The following is a 20794-nucleotide window of genomic DNA, read 5'->3' as shown; positions in this document are numbered from 1 at the left end:
AATTTGATATATAATTTTACTTTTGCAACTTTAATTTGTGGCTTTCAAAATAAAGAAATACCAAGTTTACTCTCAAAATAAGGTGAGGTGAAAAATAAGCTTGAGGTGAAAAATGTCCGTTTTTTCATAACTAGTGAGAGTTCAGGGCTCCTCACAAGCCATTTGGGGAGGGGAGGTGTCTTGTCTCCCCATAAATGATCCATGAGAGCTAAAATTTACATTCCCTCATGAGATGATAATACTGAAAAATTGTAAATGCCACCTTCCACCCGTATTGCTCCCCTTAAATTTTGTAAGAAATAATAGGACTAAAAAAATAAAAATAAAAAATACTTCAGCAAAGTAAAAAAAAAAAAATTAAATTAAAAATAAATTAAAAAAATACTTCAGCAAAGTCAAAAAAAAAAAAAGAAAGAATAGGACTTGGAGTTGAAAGGAAATTTAGAGATTATTTTCTTCATCATTTTACTAATGAAGAAATTGAAGCCCAGAGTCAACATACTTCATAAGTAGATAGTATTAGAAGCAAAGCTAGGATTCAAACACAGATTGTCCTTAAAATTCAGTGGTTTTTCCAATGTTGTAATGCTTCCTAGAGGCTGTCAGTGATACTCAGTTATGCCTCAATTAAATCAGAACTGTGATACCCAGGTCAGCTTCATTTAACTTTAGCACAGAAGAGAGTTATCCTAGGGCTGATATGGTTTAACTTCTGGTGGGAAAAGAGGCTACTTTTATTACCTAACTGTGATATGAAAGAAGAGAAAAAGAGAAGGGAAGTTGTTCCTTTTGACCATAAGTATTCCCTCTTTTCATATCTTGACCATAACAAAAACAAGGCTTGTGTATAACATTCTGGAGGATGAAAGAGCAAATGGAAGTTAAGAAAGTATGTTAATTTACTTCATTTCCCCTCCCCCCCACTCTCCTTCTGCCCTCCTTTAATTTTTGAGATTAAATCTTTGATATAGAGATTTGAGAAGGAGAGTGCCACATTTCAATCTCAAAGCCACATTTTGATGATCTTGCTTCTAGATATGTGCACCTCCCATCTCCATTCTTTCTTCATTCAAAATAAATTCCTTTTGGGTATTTTAACGGGTATCACCCCCTAACACTATCGATCCCCAAATTCATTCTCAAAATAGGCTTTGGTTGCTGTCCTTCAATCATTTTCAGTTCCTGTCTAAATTGTATCTCCATTTGGGGTTTTCTTGGCAAAGATACTGCAGTGGTGGACCATTTCCTTCTCCAGTCCATTTTCCAGATGAGGAAACTGAGGTGAGCAGGATTAAGTGAGTTGCCCAATCCCACAGCTCCTAAGTGTCTTGAGACCAGGTTTAAACTCAGGAAATAGAGTCTTAGTTACCCCACCCCCAGAATAGACTACTTTAATTCTAATGACAGAGGCTTAACAAATTCATAATTTTATTATACTCTGAATAAAGGTGATATTTAAAAAGCAGAGAAATCGACTATACAAAGAATTTATAGGACATTCATTTACATACTGAATATATTTTTTACAGTATGGAGCAAAGGTAAAATATCCACTAATAGATAAGGCAGAGAAGGAAATGTTAACATGTCAATGATACTAAGGATACACTGGCACCATTTCATTAAGCATGGCTTTTTAGCATGTCCATATTATAACACTGAAGGATTATAGGGATACAATTTAAGAAGCGGTTTAATAGGCGACTGGCTACCAAATACACGTGGCAAAAAGCTAATGTGAGTTCACCGGCCTTTCTTTTTTGAGTCCTGCATAGACACATCTTAAAAACACCCTGGGGGAAAGCACGTTGTGTGAATGGTGTACATTTGTCACAAAAAGGAATGCCGCGGGACTGCCTACACTCTAAACTACTGAATACATCTTACCTTTTTTTGCTTTTGAGTATTTAAAATGATTTCATATATTTCTAATACACGTGGTAACATATCTTAAGAGAAACACACTGTGTGAACTCTCCCTGGAACCTTAAAAATTTTCCTTGCCAAGAAGAGTCCGGCTCCCATTGAATTTCTCTGACGCTCTTTCTGACACAGAGCAAAGTGTAAAAAGCAAAAAATAAAATAAAAATGAAAAAGCAAGCATGCCAGTAAATGAGCTGGGTTTTTTTTCTGTTTTTGTTTTTTGTTTTTGAATGGCAACCTTCAGGCTCTGGCAATGCTTCCTGAATACCTGTGAGCATCAAATGCTGTGACAGTATCTTGAAAATTCCAAGTCACCATACATTGGCAGGAAAGGACGGCCCCAAATTCCACGGCATTCCCGTAATTACGGGAACGTGATGAACCGAGCCCTTTTTGTGTATATGTTTATTTTTCTTCTTCTGTGTGCCTTTCCAGGAGAGGAACAACACTCCTGGCAGATTCGGTCACTGGAAGCCCTCGCCACCCTTTCACTTTCTCAGACTTCTCATGACAAGCAGCCAGGATGCTCTTTGGAAGTGGCTTAGAGACAAAAAATTCTGCCCGAGGTCCGTGGAATCCTCTCAGGTGCTGGAGCAGAATCGTGAATGGCGATGCAAATACTACAGGATGAGATTAAGCGTGTAACAGAATCATAAAGCATTTGGCACGGTCCTGAGCGCCCGCCCTTGGTCCTGGGGATGGAGTCAGAATTCTCTACCTGTTAGATTTATATACAAAGCATTTCCAGCTGCCTTCGAGCTGTCTTCTTCTTCCCTGCCTTTTGCTGCCCTGACCCATGCATTACAACCATCTCTTTTTTAAAAGAGTAAATTTTCAAAGCCTAACTTGGTCACTATAATTCCTGTATATAATAAGCACTGATATCTGATTTGGGGAAGGATAGAAGGATATTATCATCAAGGAAAACATTCGGGGGGGGACGCTTTGAGGGGTTCTCTGAGCATTTACTCGGCACCTCATGCACTACAGAGAAGGAAGTTAGGGTTGCATCCACCATCCGTCCACCTTCTTTCACTGGTCCCAGCAGAACTTGACCAATGGCAGACTGGCTGGGAAAGCCATTCAGATATAGAAATAGACACAAGTACCCATATAATACAGCAGCTAATAGGAGAATTTAAAAAGTGTACATATTTATCATCCCTTTTCTTACCTTCATTCTCAGATGCCACACTTTAATACAAAGCAAACCACTCAGCAGTGTGATAAGATCTGTAGGAGAGCTTATAAAGAGCCTTTATGATATCATCTTGTTTCTATCCTTACAAATGACATCCAACGTAACAAGCATGTGCCAAGGCAAGAATTAAACAAAATAATTATCTTTTTCCCTTCTGGATGCATTAGGTGATTCTGTCCACAATCAAGAATTTAGGCATAAAAACCACACAAAAAAAGTGAACTTCATGAACAAAATGTTGAAAAAACAAATTCAAATATGCAAAAAGACTTTCTGTTAAAACAGTATTTCCAAAATACAAGATGTGTTATAACTACACCATTAGAAAATATTGACACATTTTCTAGGCAAGGCACATGCAGTAGATACACTTAGATAAAGTAACACGAAAAATGCAAAACTCAACAAGGTGTCTAGTAAAGAGTATTAATACAATATAGCGATATCAAATTTCTACTATAAATAATCTGGCATAGGAAAAATATAAATTATATAAAATCATTTTTTGCTTTTCCCTCATTTTTATCCTGCTATTATTAAAATGGTTCCTTACTTGCTTGACTTTTCATACAAAATATATTTTTTTCATTAAACAGAACACATCAAGCCTTCACCATATAATTTTTAAAACAGCATCTCCAACTTTTCATAAAGCACAATGACCTCAATCATTCCCAAATTTAGACCTTAAAATCTCAGTAAACCCTGCATTTTTATCTGTCTTCGTGGTCCCTGAAAAAAAAATCAACCTACACTAACCTTCATCAGACATACTTCCCCCTCTCGGTTCAATTCTAGTCTTGGTTATGGAAAGATGAAGGGAATAGCAAATGATTGTAGATGAGGCCCATCATCCTTTGAAAGAGCATCAGTTTGCGAGGGTCGTGGCTACCGTGGATACAGACAGGACCAGAGTCTCCAGCAGGCCACGCGTGTAGCTCTAGTCCATAAAGAATTTCATAAAATTCATGTGACATAGTAGATAACCCGGCAATCATTCCATTGTTCCCCCAAGAGATGCTGAGGAAAGAAAGGTACATGAACTTTTTTCTTTCAAAAGTTCTCCCAAAAGAGGACTCTGGAGAGGTGAAGAGGTTCTAGAAAATGCTTTTTTTTTTTTTTTTTTGACACAACTTGGCACTTGGCTCTGAGAATGTTTCAAGATGCAAAAACGTCCTCTTCAGAAAGGGCCAAGGATTTTGAAGTTTTTCTTTTAAAATAAGAAAAGGGGGGAGGGGGGGGGAAGCAAAGAAGAAAAAAACCTAGAAAAGGTACTCTTTTTTTTCTTCTTGGGATCAGGATGTTTGGAGGAATTGTTCAAAAGGACACCATCTCTCCCTGTTGGCATCAAAGAGTAAAGGGGTCTTGTCCACTGAGCTGCAGCGGGAGTCTTGTCTGTGGAGGGAGACTTCAGATCTTTTTGGGAGAACCAATCATGACCTTTGATACAAAGTTCACAATGGCACTGGCGGGCTGCTCAGGATCGTGTTCAGCAAACAGGTGGCATATGTTGTCCGTAGCACTCCCTTGTTTTCTTGCAACAAATCCAAATACTCTGGAAAAGGCAATTAAAAAATTAAAAAAGGCAACACCTACACAGAACCAGACAGTCACGTAGACAAACATGCACGTGCTTTCACTCCCCCTTTTATTTATTTCGATCATGTCACAGCTGAAAAGTATTTTCTCCTGATAGCCCAGTGGTTCCCAAACTTTTTTGGCCTACTGCCCCCTTTCCAGAAAAAAAATATTACTTAGCCCCCTGGAAATTAATTTTTAAAAATTTTAATAGCAATTAATAGGAAAGATAAATGCACCTGTGACCATCTCCACCCCCCTGGATCGCTGCAGCACCCACCAGGGGTGGTGGCACCCACTTTGGGAATCACTGTTATAGCCAAAGATAGTTAAAAAAAATTTGGGAGCATAGGGAATATATTTTGTATTTCTTTTGTATTCTACCCAATGTCTAGAGGAATGTTAATGTTAAGTAAATACTATTGATTCGCTTGGGGAATACTTGATTATGAATGACTAAAGAATATAAAGAATGGAGCCAGGTATGAGAAATATAATGATTTTCCCCTAGAATTATATTAATAGTATTTGGATATTCAGATATAAAGATTTAAAAGTAAGACAAAAAAGGTCTTTACTACTTGAGCTAGGAAATCATTTAGCCCCTTCATTGACTTCTACTGACCTAGAAACTGTTCCACTCTTCATTCTTTATTAAAAGGCCCTTCAAAAAATACAATAATAATATATAATATTTTAATTTAACTAATGTTGGTTGGCAATGTCTGTTTTCAAGCCAAACATAAGTATTATTCAAAGCAATGAAGGGTGGAAAGGTCATGTGTATTTTTGCCTATTGTTAAGTCTTCTTCAAAATATAAAATATTATATTTTGTTGAAATAATTGGAGGGTTGTATTGTGGAAGGAGGATTACTTATTCTATTTGACCTCAGAAGATAGAACCATATACAATGGGTACAGTATTTTTTTTAAAAAAGGCAAATTTAGGCTTGATGTAAAGGAAATTTTCCTAATTAGCACTGTTCAAAGTGACAGAGATGTTTTATTTAATGGGTAAACCCTCACTGGAGGCTTTTAAATGAAGACTAAATGACTATTTGTTGGGTCAGATTTGAGTGGATGGATGCTGAGGCCAATTCTGAAACTCTGGAATGCTTATGATATAGTTCTTGACCTTAAAAACAAGAAGGAAGCTGGATGTTTTAACAATAATCAGGGTGGTCCTGCATGATTTGGGGGGAACATTAACAATTAAGAAAGACTGATCATTTGTGGAAAGCTGGACAAAAGTACAAGTAAAGATGATTAGTCCAAGCTAAAAGATTATACTTTAAAATAAATGAATCCAGATAATGATGGGCAACTTACTTTGCTGAAGGGCCATCTTTGATCCACCTTGTTGTACATGAAAGGGGAAACAAAATGAAAGCATTAGTCCTGTTTACATTTTTAAGGCAAAATTAAAGATATACATATTTATTAACAAGTGAAAGTGCCTTACTTCCTGTCTTGTGGATCCAAAGCACAAAAAATGACAGTGTTCACTGGATAATGTCTTCGGAAAAAAAGTCTGATAAGAAAATGAATTGGGAGAAAAATCAGTATTTTCAGCATTTCTTTTTAAAGACTGAGTAGTATATCTCAAAAGGAAACATGGTAGTATATAAAAGGACACTGGATTTAGTGTCAGAAGACATAAATTTCAACTTGGCTTAATCTATCTGTTTCACTGAGCCCCCCTGAATTTCACCTTTTCTCTCTGTAAAAATGAGTTTTGGATTACATGATCTCTAAAATTCTTAATTCCTATGATGACTATCCTAGTATTTTTTTTTGCTTTATAAATGCTTTGAAGCAACAGCTTGTTATTTCTATGGAAGACAGTAATAAAATTCAAAGTGATTTTAATATATTATTGAAATGATTTTTTAAAAAGACAAATATACAAAGTCACATTGGTAAACCTGTGAGGAAGGCCATTACCTTGGGCCAAAGCTAAAAAATGCCAGTAAGAGGAAAATAACTCTTTTGGTACTCAATCACAAAAGGAAAAGTCCTCTAAGACACAGAATCTGTACACATCATGAATGATTTGATTTGTCATCCAAGCTTCAGGGATGTGTGTGGGTCAAAACCACATAGAACAAAAAGCTCTTATATAAAAGTAAATCATTAAAACAAGACTATTATTTTAAAAAGTCTACTAAGGCAAATGAGAGGATGTATGCAATCTCCCTGCTCTCCTTGATAACTATCTGATAAAACTATTAGAAAAACACGGCTGGCTTGCACCTGAATATTTTTGAAGGAAAAGGAACTGGCTCTAACACATTATTGGTATTTCCAAGGAAATCGTTCATCTAGGGTGGCACCTTGTCCTCAACAAACAATCTCAAAGGGTTGTTTTGAACCCTGTTGACTTTAGTGACTTGCTCAGTATCACACGGCAGAATATGTCCAAGATGGAAATTCCACCCTCTCTTCCTAGCCAGATTTGTACCCACTAAGCCTGGTTGTGTCTCCATGAAATTGTAGAATGATTGAAAGGAGCTTTTCAAGTAAGATTTTATTTTTAACAAGAAAAAATAGAGGACAGGCTGGGATCTTACACTAAAAATTCTGAAGAGCTTTTGAACTGATAGCACCAACCAGAAATGAAGAGAAGGTAAGAGCATCCCTGAGATGCAGCCTAGAGAAGGCACTTACTTCCGCTGATTGTCAGTCAGTGTAATTCCCTGGGCAGATACTTTGAAGTGGACAACTGTAGAAATGGGAGGAGGATCTTGAACCAACGTCATGCTCAAGGCTTTCTGTACAGCTTGATGACCTGTAAGTGACTCCATTTCCACGGAATTTAAGTACCAAACATTGCAGGCTGTCAATAGTAAAAAATGAAGAAGTTTAACCTCATTTCATTTGCTTTTATCCAGAATACTGGTTCTTTCTTTTTTTATTATTATTATTTTATAGGCAATCAGTCATCATTAATTATTTATTTAGGTTTTAACACATCTTAGAAAATGTGCTAAAACACTCAGGATAGATTGCAAATAAAAAAGTGGGGCAGGTCCTGCCACCAAGAGGCTTATCTTCTAAAAGCACAAAATATATGTACAATGTAATTTTGTTGGGAGCAAGTAGGTTATGTGAACCTGAGCAAGTCACTTAGCTCTGTTTGACTCACTTTCCTCATCTGTAAAATGAGTTGGAGAAAGAAATAGCAAACCACTCCAGTATCTTTGCCAAGAAAACCCCAAATGAGGTCAGAAAAAAAGAGTCAGAAATGACTAAAGGACAAGAGTGGGTTAAGAACCTGAAGGTATTTGCATTTGGGTAGAATCAAGCCTGGCTTCAAGGAAGAGGAAACATTTGAATTGTGCTCTGAAGGAAGCTGATGATTCTGTAAGGAGGAGAGGGTGCCAACATGTGGGTATGGGACCCGGCTGGAATAGAGTGTGTGAAATGGAGTAATATTTAATCAACCTAGAAAAGAAGGATGGATCTAGATTAAAGGGGCATTCAGTGCCAAAAACGAATTTACATTTTAAACTAGAGATGATAGGGAACTCTAGGAGCTTTCTGAGCAGGGGAGCAATATGATTAGACCTGCGATGTCTCTGCCAAATAAACATTCAATTTAACACATATTTAAAGACTGCCTACTATGTGCATGGCATAATGTTATGTTTGAGGGATATAATAATCATAATAGTAATGATAGCTAACACTTCTATTGCACTGCAAAATTCATAAAGCATTTTGCATTATTTCATTCAATAAAATCATTTATGTTTAATGTCTTAATATTTGCTTAAAATAGTATGCTTAATATTTATATTAATATTCATTATTTTATTGTGTTAATAATATAATATTAACATTTATTGTTAATATTAACATTTATTGATATTGATATATAAAATAATATGTTAAATTATATATCATATAATGCTTAAAAGTCTTCAAAATGCTTTACAGATCTCTTTTGAGTCTCCCTCCTTCTCTCTGAGGTATTATTATCCTCAATTTATACATAAGGAACCTGAAATTCGGAGATGTTAGGTCAACTAATTCATTTTAATACAGCTTGTTGGAAACAGAGGTTGGATTTAAATCTATGTGTTTCTGGCAATATTCATTTCATTCCACTGTGCTACCCTACCTTCTAAAACAGCTCTTGCCTTCTGTGCCTGACATTGTGCTGGAATGAAATAATATACATGCATGTAAGGAAAATATATCCTAATATAATGATAGAGGGAACTATAATGACTGAGAAGATTGGAAAATGCTTCAAGAGAGGGATAGTGGATAGAGAACCAGACCTGGAGAAGAGAGGTCCTGGGTTCAGGTCTGCCCTCAAATACTTCCTAACTATGTGACCCTAGACAAGTCACTTAACCCAAATGGCCTAGCCCTTACTGCTTTTCTACCCTTGAGCTGAGATTTACTATTTATTCTAAGAGAGAAATTAAGGGTTTTTTTTGTTTGTTCGTTTTTATTTAAAAAAAAAAGAAAATGCTTCTGGAAAATGGTTGCATCTAAGTTGAGGATAGAATAAAGGTAAATACTGGGAAAAGCAGGAGTACATTCTGCTCATAAAGAACAACTGGTGAGATTGGTAGCTAAAGAAACTGTGAGGCCAGGACACAGTTCTTAGTCTAGTTTTATTGGAATGCAATATGTAAAGGGGAATAATTTGGAATAAAGCTGAGATCAATCAATAATCATTAAGTGCTTAATATACTTATTGATCTCAGAAGCAATAAAGATGGTGTAAATTGTCATATCTGCCTCATTTGAAAATATATCTATGCCATTAACTTTATTATTAGTTATATTATTTTATTATATATTAGTTAACCTGCCCAGTATGAAAATTCATATAACAAAAATAACACAGGCAACATATAATATAGGATTAATGTCATTTCCAAAAAAGACCTCTTAAGGAAAGAAATATTGAGAACTTATATTCAAATTAAGAATGTCTCATATGTGAGATGAAAAATTAATATCCAAATACTCCAAGTATATTTTAATAAAATTTAGTAACAATAACTAAAACAAAAAGCCTGAGTAAAAGTCAGCTTTCTGAGCTGTGCAAGCAGGTAAAAAGAGAGCGAGAGGTAGGGTTACCCCCAACTATATACAAACACGAAAGGACACTAAGTGGACAAAAGGAAAAGGATGCTGGGTAATACTAAAGGAATTCTGGGGAACATAGTCCTTGGGTAGAACATTCTAACTACACACATATGAGTAAATAAGTGGAAGGAAAGTTTGAGATTGTAACTATGGAGTCCAAATCCAACCCCAAATAAGATTAGGAGCAACTGGATTTTGTTTTCTAATTCTGAACTCATAAATTGATCTAAAGTTGGACTTTCTCTTGTGAAGGTACAGAGGTGCATAAAGGTTATTTTTATGTTGACGTGGAAGTATAAGAGCTCTATTTTTCAAAAATAAATTTTATTAATATCTTTTATTTTTAGATTGTTTAAATTTTACCCTTATATTCCTTCTCTCCCATAGATAACATTGCTTATGACAAAGAATTATATATTTTAATGTGGAATAGTGAAAAGAGTGGAATACATGCAGAATGTAGATTCAAGTCTAAACTCTGATGTCCTCTATAGGTTTTTGATTCCTCATCTTCAAAATAATGGGATAAGGGGATCGGGTAATCTGGTAGATATATGTTGAGTGCCAAGTCACTGTCAGCATTCTTCAGAAGAACACTGAAAGACCAGTGAAAGAGAAGCAGCATGGCATAGTGGATAGAGAATTGGTCTCAAGTCAGGGAGACCTAGCTGTTCAAAGTTCAGCTTCCTGACATATATTAGCTGTGCGATCCCAAGCAAGTCATTTAACCTCTCACTGTCCTCCAGACATTTCTCTGATACTTTCATTTGTAGAACAGTTTCCATCGACAGCGGTAGAGTAATTTGGCTCATGGGAAGTTCCAATTACTACTGAAATAACACATCTGGTCCAAAATGAAGAAAATAAAACAAGACACTAAATAGAGAGGGGGAAAAAAGATTATGGGGAATAATATAAAAAGTATAGGATTGGAAAAAGAAAAATATTTTCATAACTTTCAAGTAAATGGATTAGAATGGGTAGAGGACAGAAAATGACATAAATCCTGGAAAAAACTTAGGAAGTATTATTAAAAGGATAGATAGTGAATATCCAGAAAAATGAACAGGAATCATTAAGAACCACTATGGCTTCATCAAAAGCCAGTCACGTCAAACTAATCTAAGTTCCTTTGCTATCAGGATTGCTGGTCTGGAAGTGTTCTAGATATAATTTACCTAAATTTTAACAAAGTATCTAATAAAGCTTTTCTTTTCTTCTTAGGTACACAATAGAGATATGTGAGCTAGATACCAGTAGATTTAGTTAGACTTAGAACTTTCTTGGAGACTGAGACAAAAGTATAGTCAGTCATTAAAAAGTTTGATATCTGTTTAGAAGGAAGACACTAGTGATCCTGTCCATGGATTTGTGACTGATCCTGTGCTGTTTAACCCCATTATCAATGGCTTGGATAAAGGCTTGTCAAATTTGTGGATGACACAAATCTTGGAGGGACATGTAGGCGATGGGACAACTGAGTGAGTAATCATGCCCTGGTCTGATCACAACTGGGGCAGCATGGTTAGCTCAGGAGACTATATTTTAGAAAAGGTGTTGGTAAGCTGGAGAATGTACAGAGAAGGGCAAGCAGTATAGCTGTGTCCATGCCATTTGAAGAATGGCCAGAGAAAATTGGTTATATTTAATATAGAGAAGTGACATCTTACAGGGAAAAATGCTAGTGGTCTTTAAGGTTCTGAAAGACTGTCATAGAGAGGGATGATTAGACTCATTCTAGTTGGACCTGGTTGGCAAAACTAGGAGACAGTGATAGAAAAGAGGCAAAAGTGGTTTTAATCTAAGAAAAAAATAATTATTGACAATCAGAATTATATAAAAGTAACATGAGCTGCTGTAGGAGAAAGTAGGCTGCCCTTCATTAGACATCTTCAAATAGAGCCTGAATGACCACTTCTCAGGAATACTACAGAGGGGATTTTTATTCAGGTATGAGTTTGACTAGTTGGTCTCTGGGATTCTATGGCTATATTATCACTAAAGACACTTCCAGCTCCAAATGAGATGCTCCAACACCAACCTCTCCCACTAGCCAAAGTTTCCTTATTGGTAAAAGGAGAATAATCATTCTGTCACACAAGGCTGTTGTGGGGAGGAGTGACCTATACACTTAAAAACAGTACAAATAATGAGTTGTCATCTTATTAGCAGAGTGGAGGGGAGAGTTTTCTTTTGCAGACGAAGAATACGTATAAAAAGTGAACAAGTTATTACATAGCTCCATGGTCAGAGGGTCACTTCACCCACAGCAAAAGGAGTCATCTTTTTTTGGCTTTTCTTAGCTTTGAGTTTTGGAGCCTGAATGACATTTTCCTAGATAAAGTGTTAAAAATGGCGATTTAGGAGTAGTTGAAATAGTACCACTGGTACAAAAGGTCAATTGCATTCCAGGGCTAAATAGGCTTTTTGTGGACCTCTGGAAACTTCAGAACCATTTATAACACTGTTTCTCCGGGAAAATGCATTCGGCGTTTCCAAACAAACTTTAGGAACACAGCTCATTTGCAATTAGAGGACTGCCTGTACTTTTCTGTTTTCTAACTCAGTCAATGCTTGGGAAATGTTTAGGGTTGTTCTTTTTATTCATCTTTTCTTAGGAAAAAGAAAAAAAAAGCTGAATATAAATTGGGCCTTATAAGCCTCCACACCCAGTCTTATCCTTTTAATTTGTTTAACTGCAGATAAAACAGAAGCTTGTATTTCTTTTGGTGACAGCATTTCACAGATGCTGAAGACATTCAGCCTGTAAGGAAAAGTTCACTTTATTGAAGGGAACCATTCGCATCACTGGCAAAACATCAAGACTGTTTCCTCTAGATTGGAAGATAAGAATCATTCTGTACCATTTCTTTTTATTTTCATTTCCATTTCTCTAGGTCTCTAGATATTTTAGTGAGCAAGAGAAAAAAATAAAACAAAACAAAACAAAAAAACAGTGTCCCTATTTTCTGTGCCAGCGGAACATTCAATGAAATGGGAGATAACATCCTTTCTTGCATTTTTTCCCTGAATAGTAGAGTCATTCAGATATTAAAAAAAAATATGGGACAAATCTCCACCCATGTGTTTTTCACTTAAAATAATCATTCCCGTGGATACAATGCTTTACTGCTGTAGTAGTTTATTCAATGAAGCCTACGTGTACCCTTAAAAACAGTTTTTTTTTTAAAAAATCCATTCCATATTTTCCCAACACACAGAATGTGACCCAGTTTCAATTGGATTTTCGCCCTTCCTTTTCAAACCAAAGATTCTTTGTTGTCATCTAATCTTGCCATCTTTGCTAAAGGATCACCCATTATGAGGCATCTGAAAGCCAAAGAATCATGGTGTATATATAAATTTTAGGGTGTATGTATGCCTGGGAGAAAAAAAATGAAAAAGCAGGCTTATATTTGAGTCTAGCAATGGTCCTACTTATACTTGGCAGTCCAGGAGACCCATAAATTGGTAATAATAGTCTCATACAAGTAATGGAAGAGAATTCGTAAAGAGGGGGACATTTCCTCAGGTGAACTCCTTAATCTTTGTCTACCTGTCTTTAAAATAAATGAGTTGGACTACCTGTTCTGTAGCTTCTATTCTGCATCGAATCCCTTTAATCAAGGATATTGAGACTACAGCAGATATACATACAATAAGAGAGAAATAAGTCCACTGCTTTTTAAAAAAAATCAATCTAAAATTTATAGGGACACCAGAGATCATAATGTCTTCCCCTGTCATTTTATATGAGGATGAGGAAATAAGGAAGTCCTCATTTTAGAAAAGAATGAAGAAAAAACAGATGAAGAGACCAAGGGCAAATGATCTGGCAAGTTTACATACTAACAAAATTGGAATTAGAACCCAGGTCTCCAAGTTCAATATTCTTTCTATGACAAGATAGGTGGCATGAAGTATAGCGTTTTACTGGTAAACAGGATGAGCAGAATTTGAATCTTATTTCAAAAACTAGCTTCATCTCTCTTAGTTTTAGCCTCCTGTAAAATGGGGATAATAGAACCTACCTCCCAAGAATGTTGTCAAGATAAATAAGACAACACATATGAAGCATTTTATAAGCCTTTAACAGCACCATATAAATGTTAACTATTCATAATCCTCATCATTATTATTGCTAAGGTCATTGCTGAATGTCAGCAATTTCACAGACTATCAGGAAAAGTTTCTGTGGGAATGGAAGTGGTACTCTCTGGAGGAGAAGTCTCATTGTTTTGGCAGAGAAGCTATCAAGCCTCTGAATGAGCAAGGCAGAGGCTTTCTGGTTAGCTGAGCCAACAGTGTAAGTCTTTTCATTTAAAAGCCCATGGATCAGGCATGATAACCTCTCTTTCATCTTTTATCCATGAGTTGTCAATGTCTCTCCCTGAAAGAGGGTTCAAAGGGAAACAGATATAGAAGTATAAAGTACAAAAAAGAAAAAAGTCTAAGGGACTTAAGAGGTTGTTGAGTGCAACAGCCATTTTTTATGCATGAGGAAACCAATACCCAGAGATGTTAAATTGTATATTAAAATGTTAAATTGACCTACCCAAGGCCACAGAGGCAAGATTCAAAACTAAGTTCATCCCTTACTCGATTCATCAATGTTTAGAGGATGTGAAAAGTGGTTTTTAGAGGAAGAAATCCAACTATTAATAGCTATATGAAACAAATGTTCCAAATCACACATTAATTTAAGAAATAGAAATTAAAACAACTCTGCAGTACCAACTCACTCTCGTCAAATATGGCTCAGATGACAAAAGAGAAAAATGAAAAATGCTTGTAGGGCTGTGGGAAAATAGGTACATTGATGCAGTGTTGGTAGATCTGTGAAGTCTAAAAATTCTGGAAAGGAATTTTGGAACTATGCCCAAAAAAGCTCTTAAAACTAGATCTACACCCCCAAAGAGATAAAAGAGAAAGGAAAAAGATCCATATGTACAAAAATATTTATAGCAACATTTTTTGGGGGTAGGGGCAAGAATTGGTAACTGAGAGGATGACCATCAATTAAGGAATGGGTAAGCAAATTATGGTACATGAATGTAATGAAGTACTATGTTGCTGTAAGAAATGATGAAGGGAGTAATTTCAGGAAAAAAAACACAACCTGGGAAAATCTGTATGAACCAGTACAAAGTGAGCAGAATCAAAACAAAGTATATGATAAATCAATATTATAAAGATTATCAACTCTGAAAGACATAATAATTCTGATCAATACAATGATCAATCATTCTAGAAAAGGACTTCATGGTTAAACAAAAGAGGAAGAGGGGAAGGAATAGAAACATTCTTCCTCCCTTCTTTCCCCTTTTCTATCTCTCTCCTCCCTCTTGTTTTTCTTGTGTTCCCAGTAGGTAGAGGAAAGGGAGAGAATTCAAAAGTGAAAATAAAGACAAATTTTAAAAATGAATCAAGCTATCTTAATGTCAAATTCAGCCCCATGCTACCATCCCACATGACCACCAGGTGGACTAAAGAGTCTTCTGAGGTATCCAGAGTCCACCTGGAAAGAGGGTCTAGGCTAACCCCTGACAGCCCCATCTCTCTTTAACAAGAGAATTTACCTTTCTGAGATGATCAGTGAGTTCAGGACAAAAAGGGCCTTCATATGTAGAGAATCTCTAATTTCTTTAAAAAGAAATGACCCTGATTTTCTATCAGCATATCAATTTTCTCTCAGATTTGCTACTGTCAATTTTAATTTTATAGCTACATGTCACTATCGCACCCTAGTTATGAAGTTTCTTACACCTGCACACTTGATACACAAACCACTGGAAGGGAGTCAGAAATAAGTTCCCAAGTGACTTCATTCAGGCTTTGTATTCCCAGTATGAAAAATCTCCTTTCTTCATTACTCTTAGCAATTGTTTGGCACAGTTACACCTCTTCTATCCCCGACCTGTTCATCTTCTTGTACTGCATGGTCAGTTTCTTATAGAATGGAGTCATTTACCTATACTTTTGAGCTTCTCTCTTTCCTTAACTGATTTTTTTTCCCTCCCAAAGTTGATAGCAGAATCTACAAAAATTCCATAAGATCTAATCTTCCCTAACTTTGTACTTCCTTGTTCTAATGGGGACACATGGCATCAGAAATGGTTCACATGTCCTTGTTTTCATTTGAGGAAATCAAGCATGGTTTCATTACAATAAAAAGAGAACATTTCCTGACTAGGAGCATAGCTGTTATTGATCTCTATGCCACTGGTTAAGGAAGAGCTCCTTTTGTTGTGCTGGGAATTTTAGAAGCAGAGATCATTTCAGCCTTATTTCCCATTATTTTTCTTCATGAACTTTCTTTTTTTTAACTCTTATTATCTATCTCAGGTGGTACATTATGATACATGAATGTGGTGGAGTACTATTGTGCTATAAGAAATGATGAAGGAAGTTATTTCCCAAAAATCTTGGAAGATCTGCATGAACTGGTGCAAAGTGAAGTGAGAAGAATTGGATAACAGCAATATTATAAAGATAATCAACTTTGAAAGACATATCAATTCTGATCAATTATGAATTTACAATTATGAGAATTAGGTAGGGGGGAGGAAGAGAATTCAAAACTGGAAATAAAGTTGAATTAAAAAAATAATCCTCCCATATCTATCAAAAATGATCAATACCAACTATTGGTTCCAAGGCAGAAAAGTGGTAAGGGCTAAACAATAGGTGTTAAGTGACTTGCCCATGATCACACAGCTAAGAAGCATCTGAGACCATATTTGAACCCACGACTTCCTGTCTCTAGGCCTGGCTCTCAATCCACTGAACCACCTAGCTGTCTCCTTCCATAAACTTTCTAAGTTTCTCCCAAAGAGGATGAGAACCCTCACCCCCCAACACTGCCCAAACACAAAGCTTCAGCAGTTTTGCCAATTGCAAATTTCTATTTTCTACCTCTTCTTTTTGCAGATGGAATTATTGCTCCTCCTTTAAAATTCCAGTAAAAAGCTGACATCTCCCTTATATAATGTGAGGATAATGACTCTATTCTATAGCTATCATGACACATTTTGTTTTGTATTTCACTAATACTCTTAATGTATAATCATATATATAGTGGTTGTGATTTATGATAAAAAAAATTATAATGATGAGGCAGTTGGGTGCTTAGTGTTTAGAGCACTGGACTTTGAATTAGAAGGACCTGGGTCTAAAATATCCTGATTTATATGCCTACTGATTATGTAGTACTGGGCAAGTCACTGAAGGTCTATCACAATCTCTGTTTCCTCCTCTGTAAAACAGCCTCAACTTTATAGGGTTGTTATGATGTTATCCAGGGATGTAAGATGGGTAAAACAATTTGTAAATCTCACATCTATAATCAAAATGAAAATGAAGCATAATTTTTTCTCTTTACTTGATGATAAGCTCTCTAAAGGCAAGATTGAACCAAAGCTGAACTCTGCCTTGCTTCTGATACCTAACCATGTTTTGCAGATCGACCAACCCACAAGTACTTATATGTCTAGTACTGTTACTCCTGGGAATACAGAAGTAAACGTGAAATAGTCTGTACTCTCAAGAAAGTTACATTCTGTTATGGGAAATAACACCTACATGCAAGTTAATGCATGTTTACTGAATCCACCTGAGTAAACTGAGCTGGAAACAGTCTAGTGGGACCAGAGCCTGCCAACCGAGCTTGGCCGCAAAGAGTTCTTTCCCAACTTCAACATTTTTCGTTGAGCACTCCTCTGGAACAAGGAGTGCCAACCGTGTCAATTTTGTGGCTATATAAAGACGAGGACAAAGTGACTTTATCCAGCTGAAAATGGGGCTTAAGTAACAGGCAAAGTTTACAAAACCAGCCAGAGGCTTTGAGCAGAGGGAAGCATTAGTTATTTAACACAAGTTCATAGGTTAGAGCTGAAAGAAACCTGAGGGAACATAAAGTCCAACCCCATTATTTTAAAGATACTGAAATGAATGCCCAGAATGACTTGGCCAACATTTCACATATAGGAATTTATGAGGATTAAAAGACCAGTCTCTGCCTCTAAATTCAATGTTCCCTCCTAGGGGGTGGGAGATGGGTCTCATTTCCCTCATCTATAAAATGAAGGAGCGGGAATAAATTATTTCCAAGGTCTATTACAGCTCAAGTAATATGCTCCGTGTCTGACTAAAGATAAATCAGTGAAACAGAAATAAAGCCCAGTATGCTGGAAATGATCAGGAGATATTGGCTCTTGAAAAAATTGTGATTCTAATTTCTCATTTCATTCCTCTTCATTCATCTCTTGAAATCACACCTCCAGTTCAAAGTTGAAATTTTAAAAGCTGTTCTTTGTCCTTCTAAGTCATCATGATTTCACTTCAAATCCATACTGAATGCCCACAATGCCTTTCTCTTTTCTGTGTGTGCTGCCTATTTTTGACTTTATTTACGGCTTAGTTCACAGTTTGTTTCAAGGAGAAGGATCATTACAAGAAATCTTTGATCAATTCCAATTTTAAACACATTAGAAAAAAAGTTGATGTAGTGACAGTGGGAGAGGGATTAGGTGTGCTAAATAAACCATGTCCTGTCATTTAGGTAAGAACAGCCCTCCCTGGCATTAAAAAAAAAAAAAAGTTGTAGGTACTGATCAGACACTAGGGAAAAATATGACTGCCCTTTAAAAACATGCCTAACACATGAGCACTAAGCCAATGGAGAAAGGTCCATAAGCTTCCAAAAAGGTGCTTGGGAGCCAGAGCAGGGATTGTTTTCTTAGAAAGTTTCAGTCTCAAGTGATCCTACAGACTGGGGGATAGACATGAGCCAGAAATAACAATGGGGCTAAATAAAAATGGGTCCCTCCTGATTGCCTACTAACCTTCCAAATTTATCCACATTTAGCCTGATTAAGTTTAATTAAATTTCCACTGGGCTAAATGATCCTTGATATGATGCTTACCAGATGGGACTGTCTGGCATGTTCCCTGGGACGTCCGCCCCTCCTTCTCCACACTGTGTACCCTGCTGTTGCCCCGGATAGAACAGAACAAAATGATACGCTTTCACTTTAACTGAAGGCGGTTTCAGAGTTTGCTGGCCACCAGAAAGTACATAACTAACATTCTATACCAAGGAGTTGATAGTATTGTATTTGGCTCCGATATCCAACGCTGTAAAAAGTCTGTTTGGATGTCAGTCCATGAAGATTAGCTGCTCTCTCTGAACACATCAGGGACAGCTTAAGTTCAGGGATTTACACCTGTATCATCCTAGTTCTTAGAAGTCAGCCACCTGCATTTGCTTATATTTAGAGAGATGATTCTGTCACCCCTGAATTATTGGGGTTTGTAAGTCTTTCAGACAAAAAAATGGGCAAACAAAATGGGAATATTCTTTCAGAGACCCTTGGACTATTGTAGTTCTTTCACTTTAAGGATGTTCATTCTTGTCTAGTGTTGATCCCTCCAGTCAATCAACTAATTAATCATTAAATAAGCATTTAGGAAATATTTATCCTATGTTCCAGATTCTGTTTTGGGTACTTGATTGTCCCTGCCCTCAAGGAGCTGACTCTACTAGGGAGAAACAATGTTCACATGTGTTAATGAAGATTTCTCTGTTTTAGATTGAGGGAAACTATAACTTAAGCAAGGAAACCGCCTCTATCAATGCAAATTAATAGTCAAGAGTTGTCTTGGGGTGGATAGAGCCACGCCTAAGGCTGGGATGTCCTGGCTTCATACACTTCCTAGCTATATAAGCTTGAGTAAGTCACTTAAACCTAATTACCTAGCCCGTATAGATCTTCTGCCTTGGAACTAATATTTAGTATCAGCTCTAATCCAGAAGGTAATAAAATGATTAAAATAAAAAAAATTCCTTTTATATTATTAACTTTATTAAAGTAAGAAAAACTGGAGTTTCCCCGCTGCTGAAATTAACTAACTCTCTCAACCTTGAATCTCAGTTTCCAAATCCCCTCCTAAGTACAGGATTGGTCCTTATCCAGACCAATCCTGCGCCTGGAAGTAGAGGGGGCATGGTCTCTACCTTTCGGGACCAATCCCATGCCAGGAAATGGGGGTATGGCCCCTCCCCAGCAAAGGATTGGTCCATTTAAGACCAATCCCACAGCAGGAAGTAGGGGGGAGGGACCTCTGGGGCATGCTGGGGGATGTAGTTCCCCAGCCACAACGTTTCAAAACCCACATTAAGGGTATTAAAAAAAAATAAAGATTTGCCAAGTATTTCAAAACACTAAATGACAGTCACAGGGCCAGTACGTTTCATAAGCAGAACTTGAACTCAGCTCTTCCTTATTTTAAGGCAGTATCTTTATCTACTATCCTGCACTATAGTATACATACAAAGTAAATACAAAATGCTTTGAGGGTGCAGCATTAAAAACTGCTAGAATCAGGAAGGGCCTCTTGAATGAAGATACACTAGAAATGAGCCTTGAAGGAAGTTGCTGCAGTTATCAGACAGGGGGTTTAGAAGGGAGAGTATTTCAGGCATCGAGACTCTTTCATTTGAAAAGCATTTAGCACAGTGCCTGGCACTTTGCAAGCACTTAATAAAAACTTATTCCACACATCTCAGTTACCCCAAAGACATGGAAGCAAAATCCCAAAAGCTGTATATGAGGAATAGCAAATAGGCACGCTTGATTCGGAACATATGATATTTGACAGGGAGTGATAGGTAACCTCCCCGGGAAAACAGGCTACCACCTGAGAAGATTTGGGGTTTCAAAGGAGTTTGTATTTTATCACAGAGTCAACAGGCAGACACTCAACCTTCTTGAGCTGGGGAGTAACAAAAGCAGAGCTATTTTAGGAATATCAATTCGACAGTTTTGTGGAGAAGGGATTGGAAAAAGGAAAGACTAGATGTGGAAAGCCCAAATAGAAAGCTATTACAATATGCTATGAAAGAGGGGATGTCTGCATAGTCTGAAGTAGAAGAAAAGAGGACAGATGGAAATAACAATGAGGTTTAATCTATAACACTTGGT

General features: G+C 36.7%; 1 protein-coding gene across 1 annotated transcript in view; it reads right to left on the bottom strand.

Moving 5' to 3' along the window:
• Positions 1 to 1406: 1406 nt before the first annotated feature.
• The window catches only part of TNS3 (tensin 3), a 199947-nt gene continuing 180559 nt past the window's right edge, over positions 1407 to 20794 (bottom strand). The window contains exons 23-26 of the mRNA XM_044676470.1: positions 7371 to 7539; positions 6166 to 6234; positions 6033 to 6059; positions 1407 to 4679 (exon numbers count right to left, since the gene is read on the bottom strand). Of these exons, the coding sequence (XP_044532405.1) occupies positions 4535 to 4679; positions 6033 to 6059; positions 6166 to 6234; positions 7371 to 7539 (410 nt within the window). The 3' untranslated portion in view covers positions 1407 to 4534. The remainder of the gene's footprint in view (positions 4680 to 6032; positions 6060 to 6165; positions 6235 to 7370; positions 7540 to 20794) is intronic.

This window comes from Gracilinanus agilis, chromosome 1 (assembly GCF_016433145.1).
Source record: "Gracilinanus agilis isolate LMUSP501 chromosome 1, AgileGrace, whole genome shotgun sequence".
NCBI lineage: Eukaryota > Metazoa > Chordata > Mammalia > Didelphimorphia > Didelphidae > Gracilinanus > Gracilinanus agilis.
This window is presented reverse-complemented; position numbering and strand designations above follow the sequence as displayed.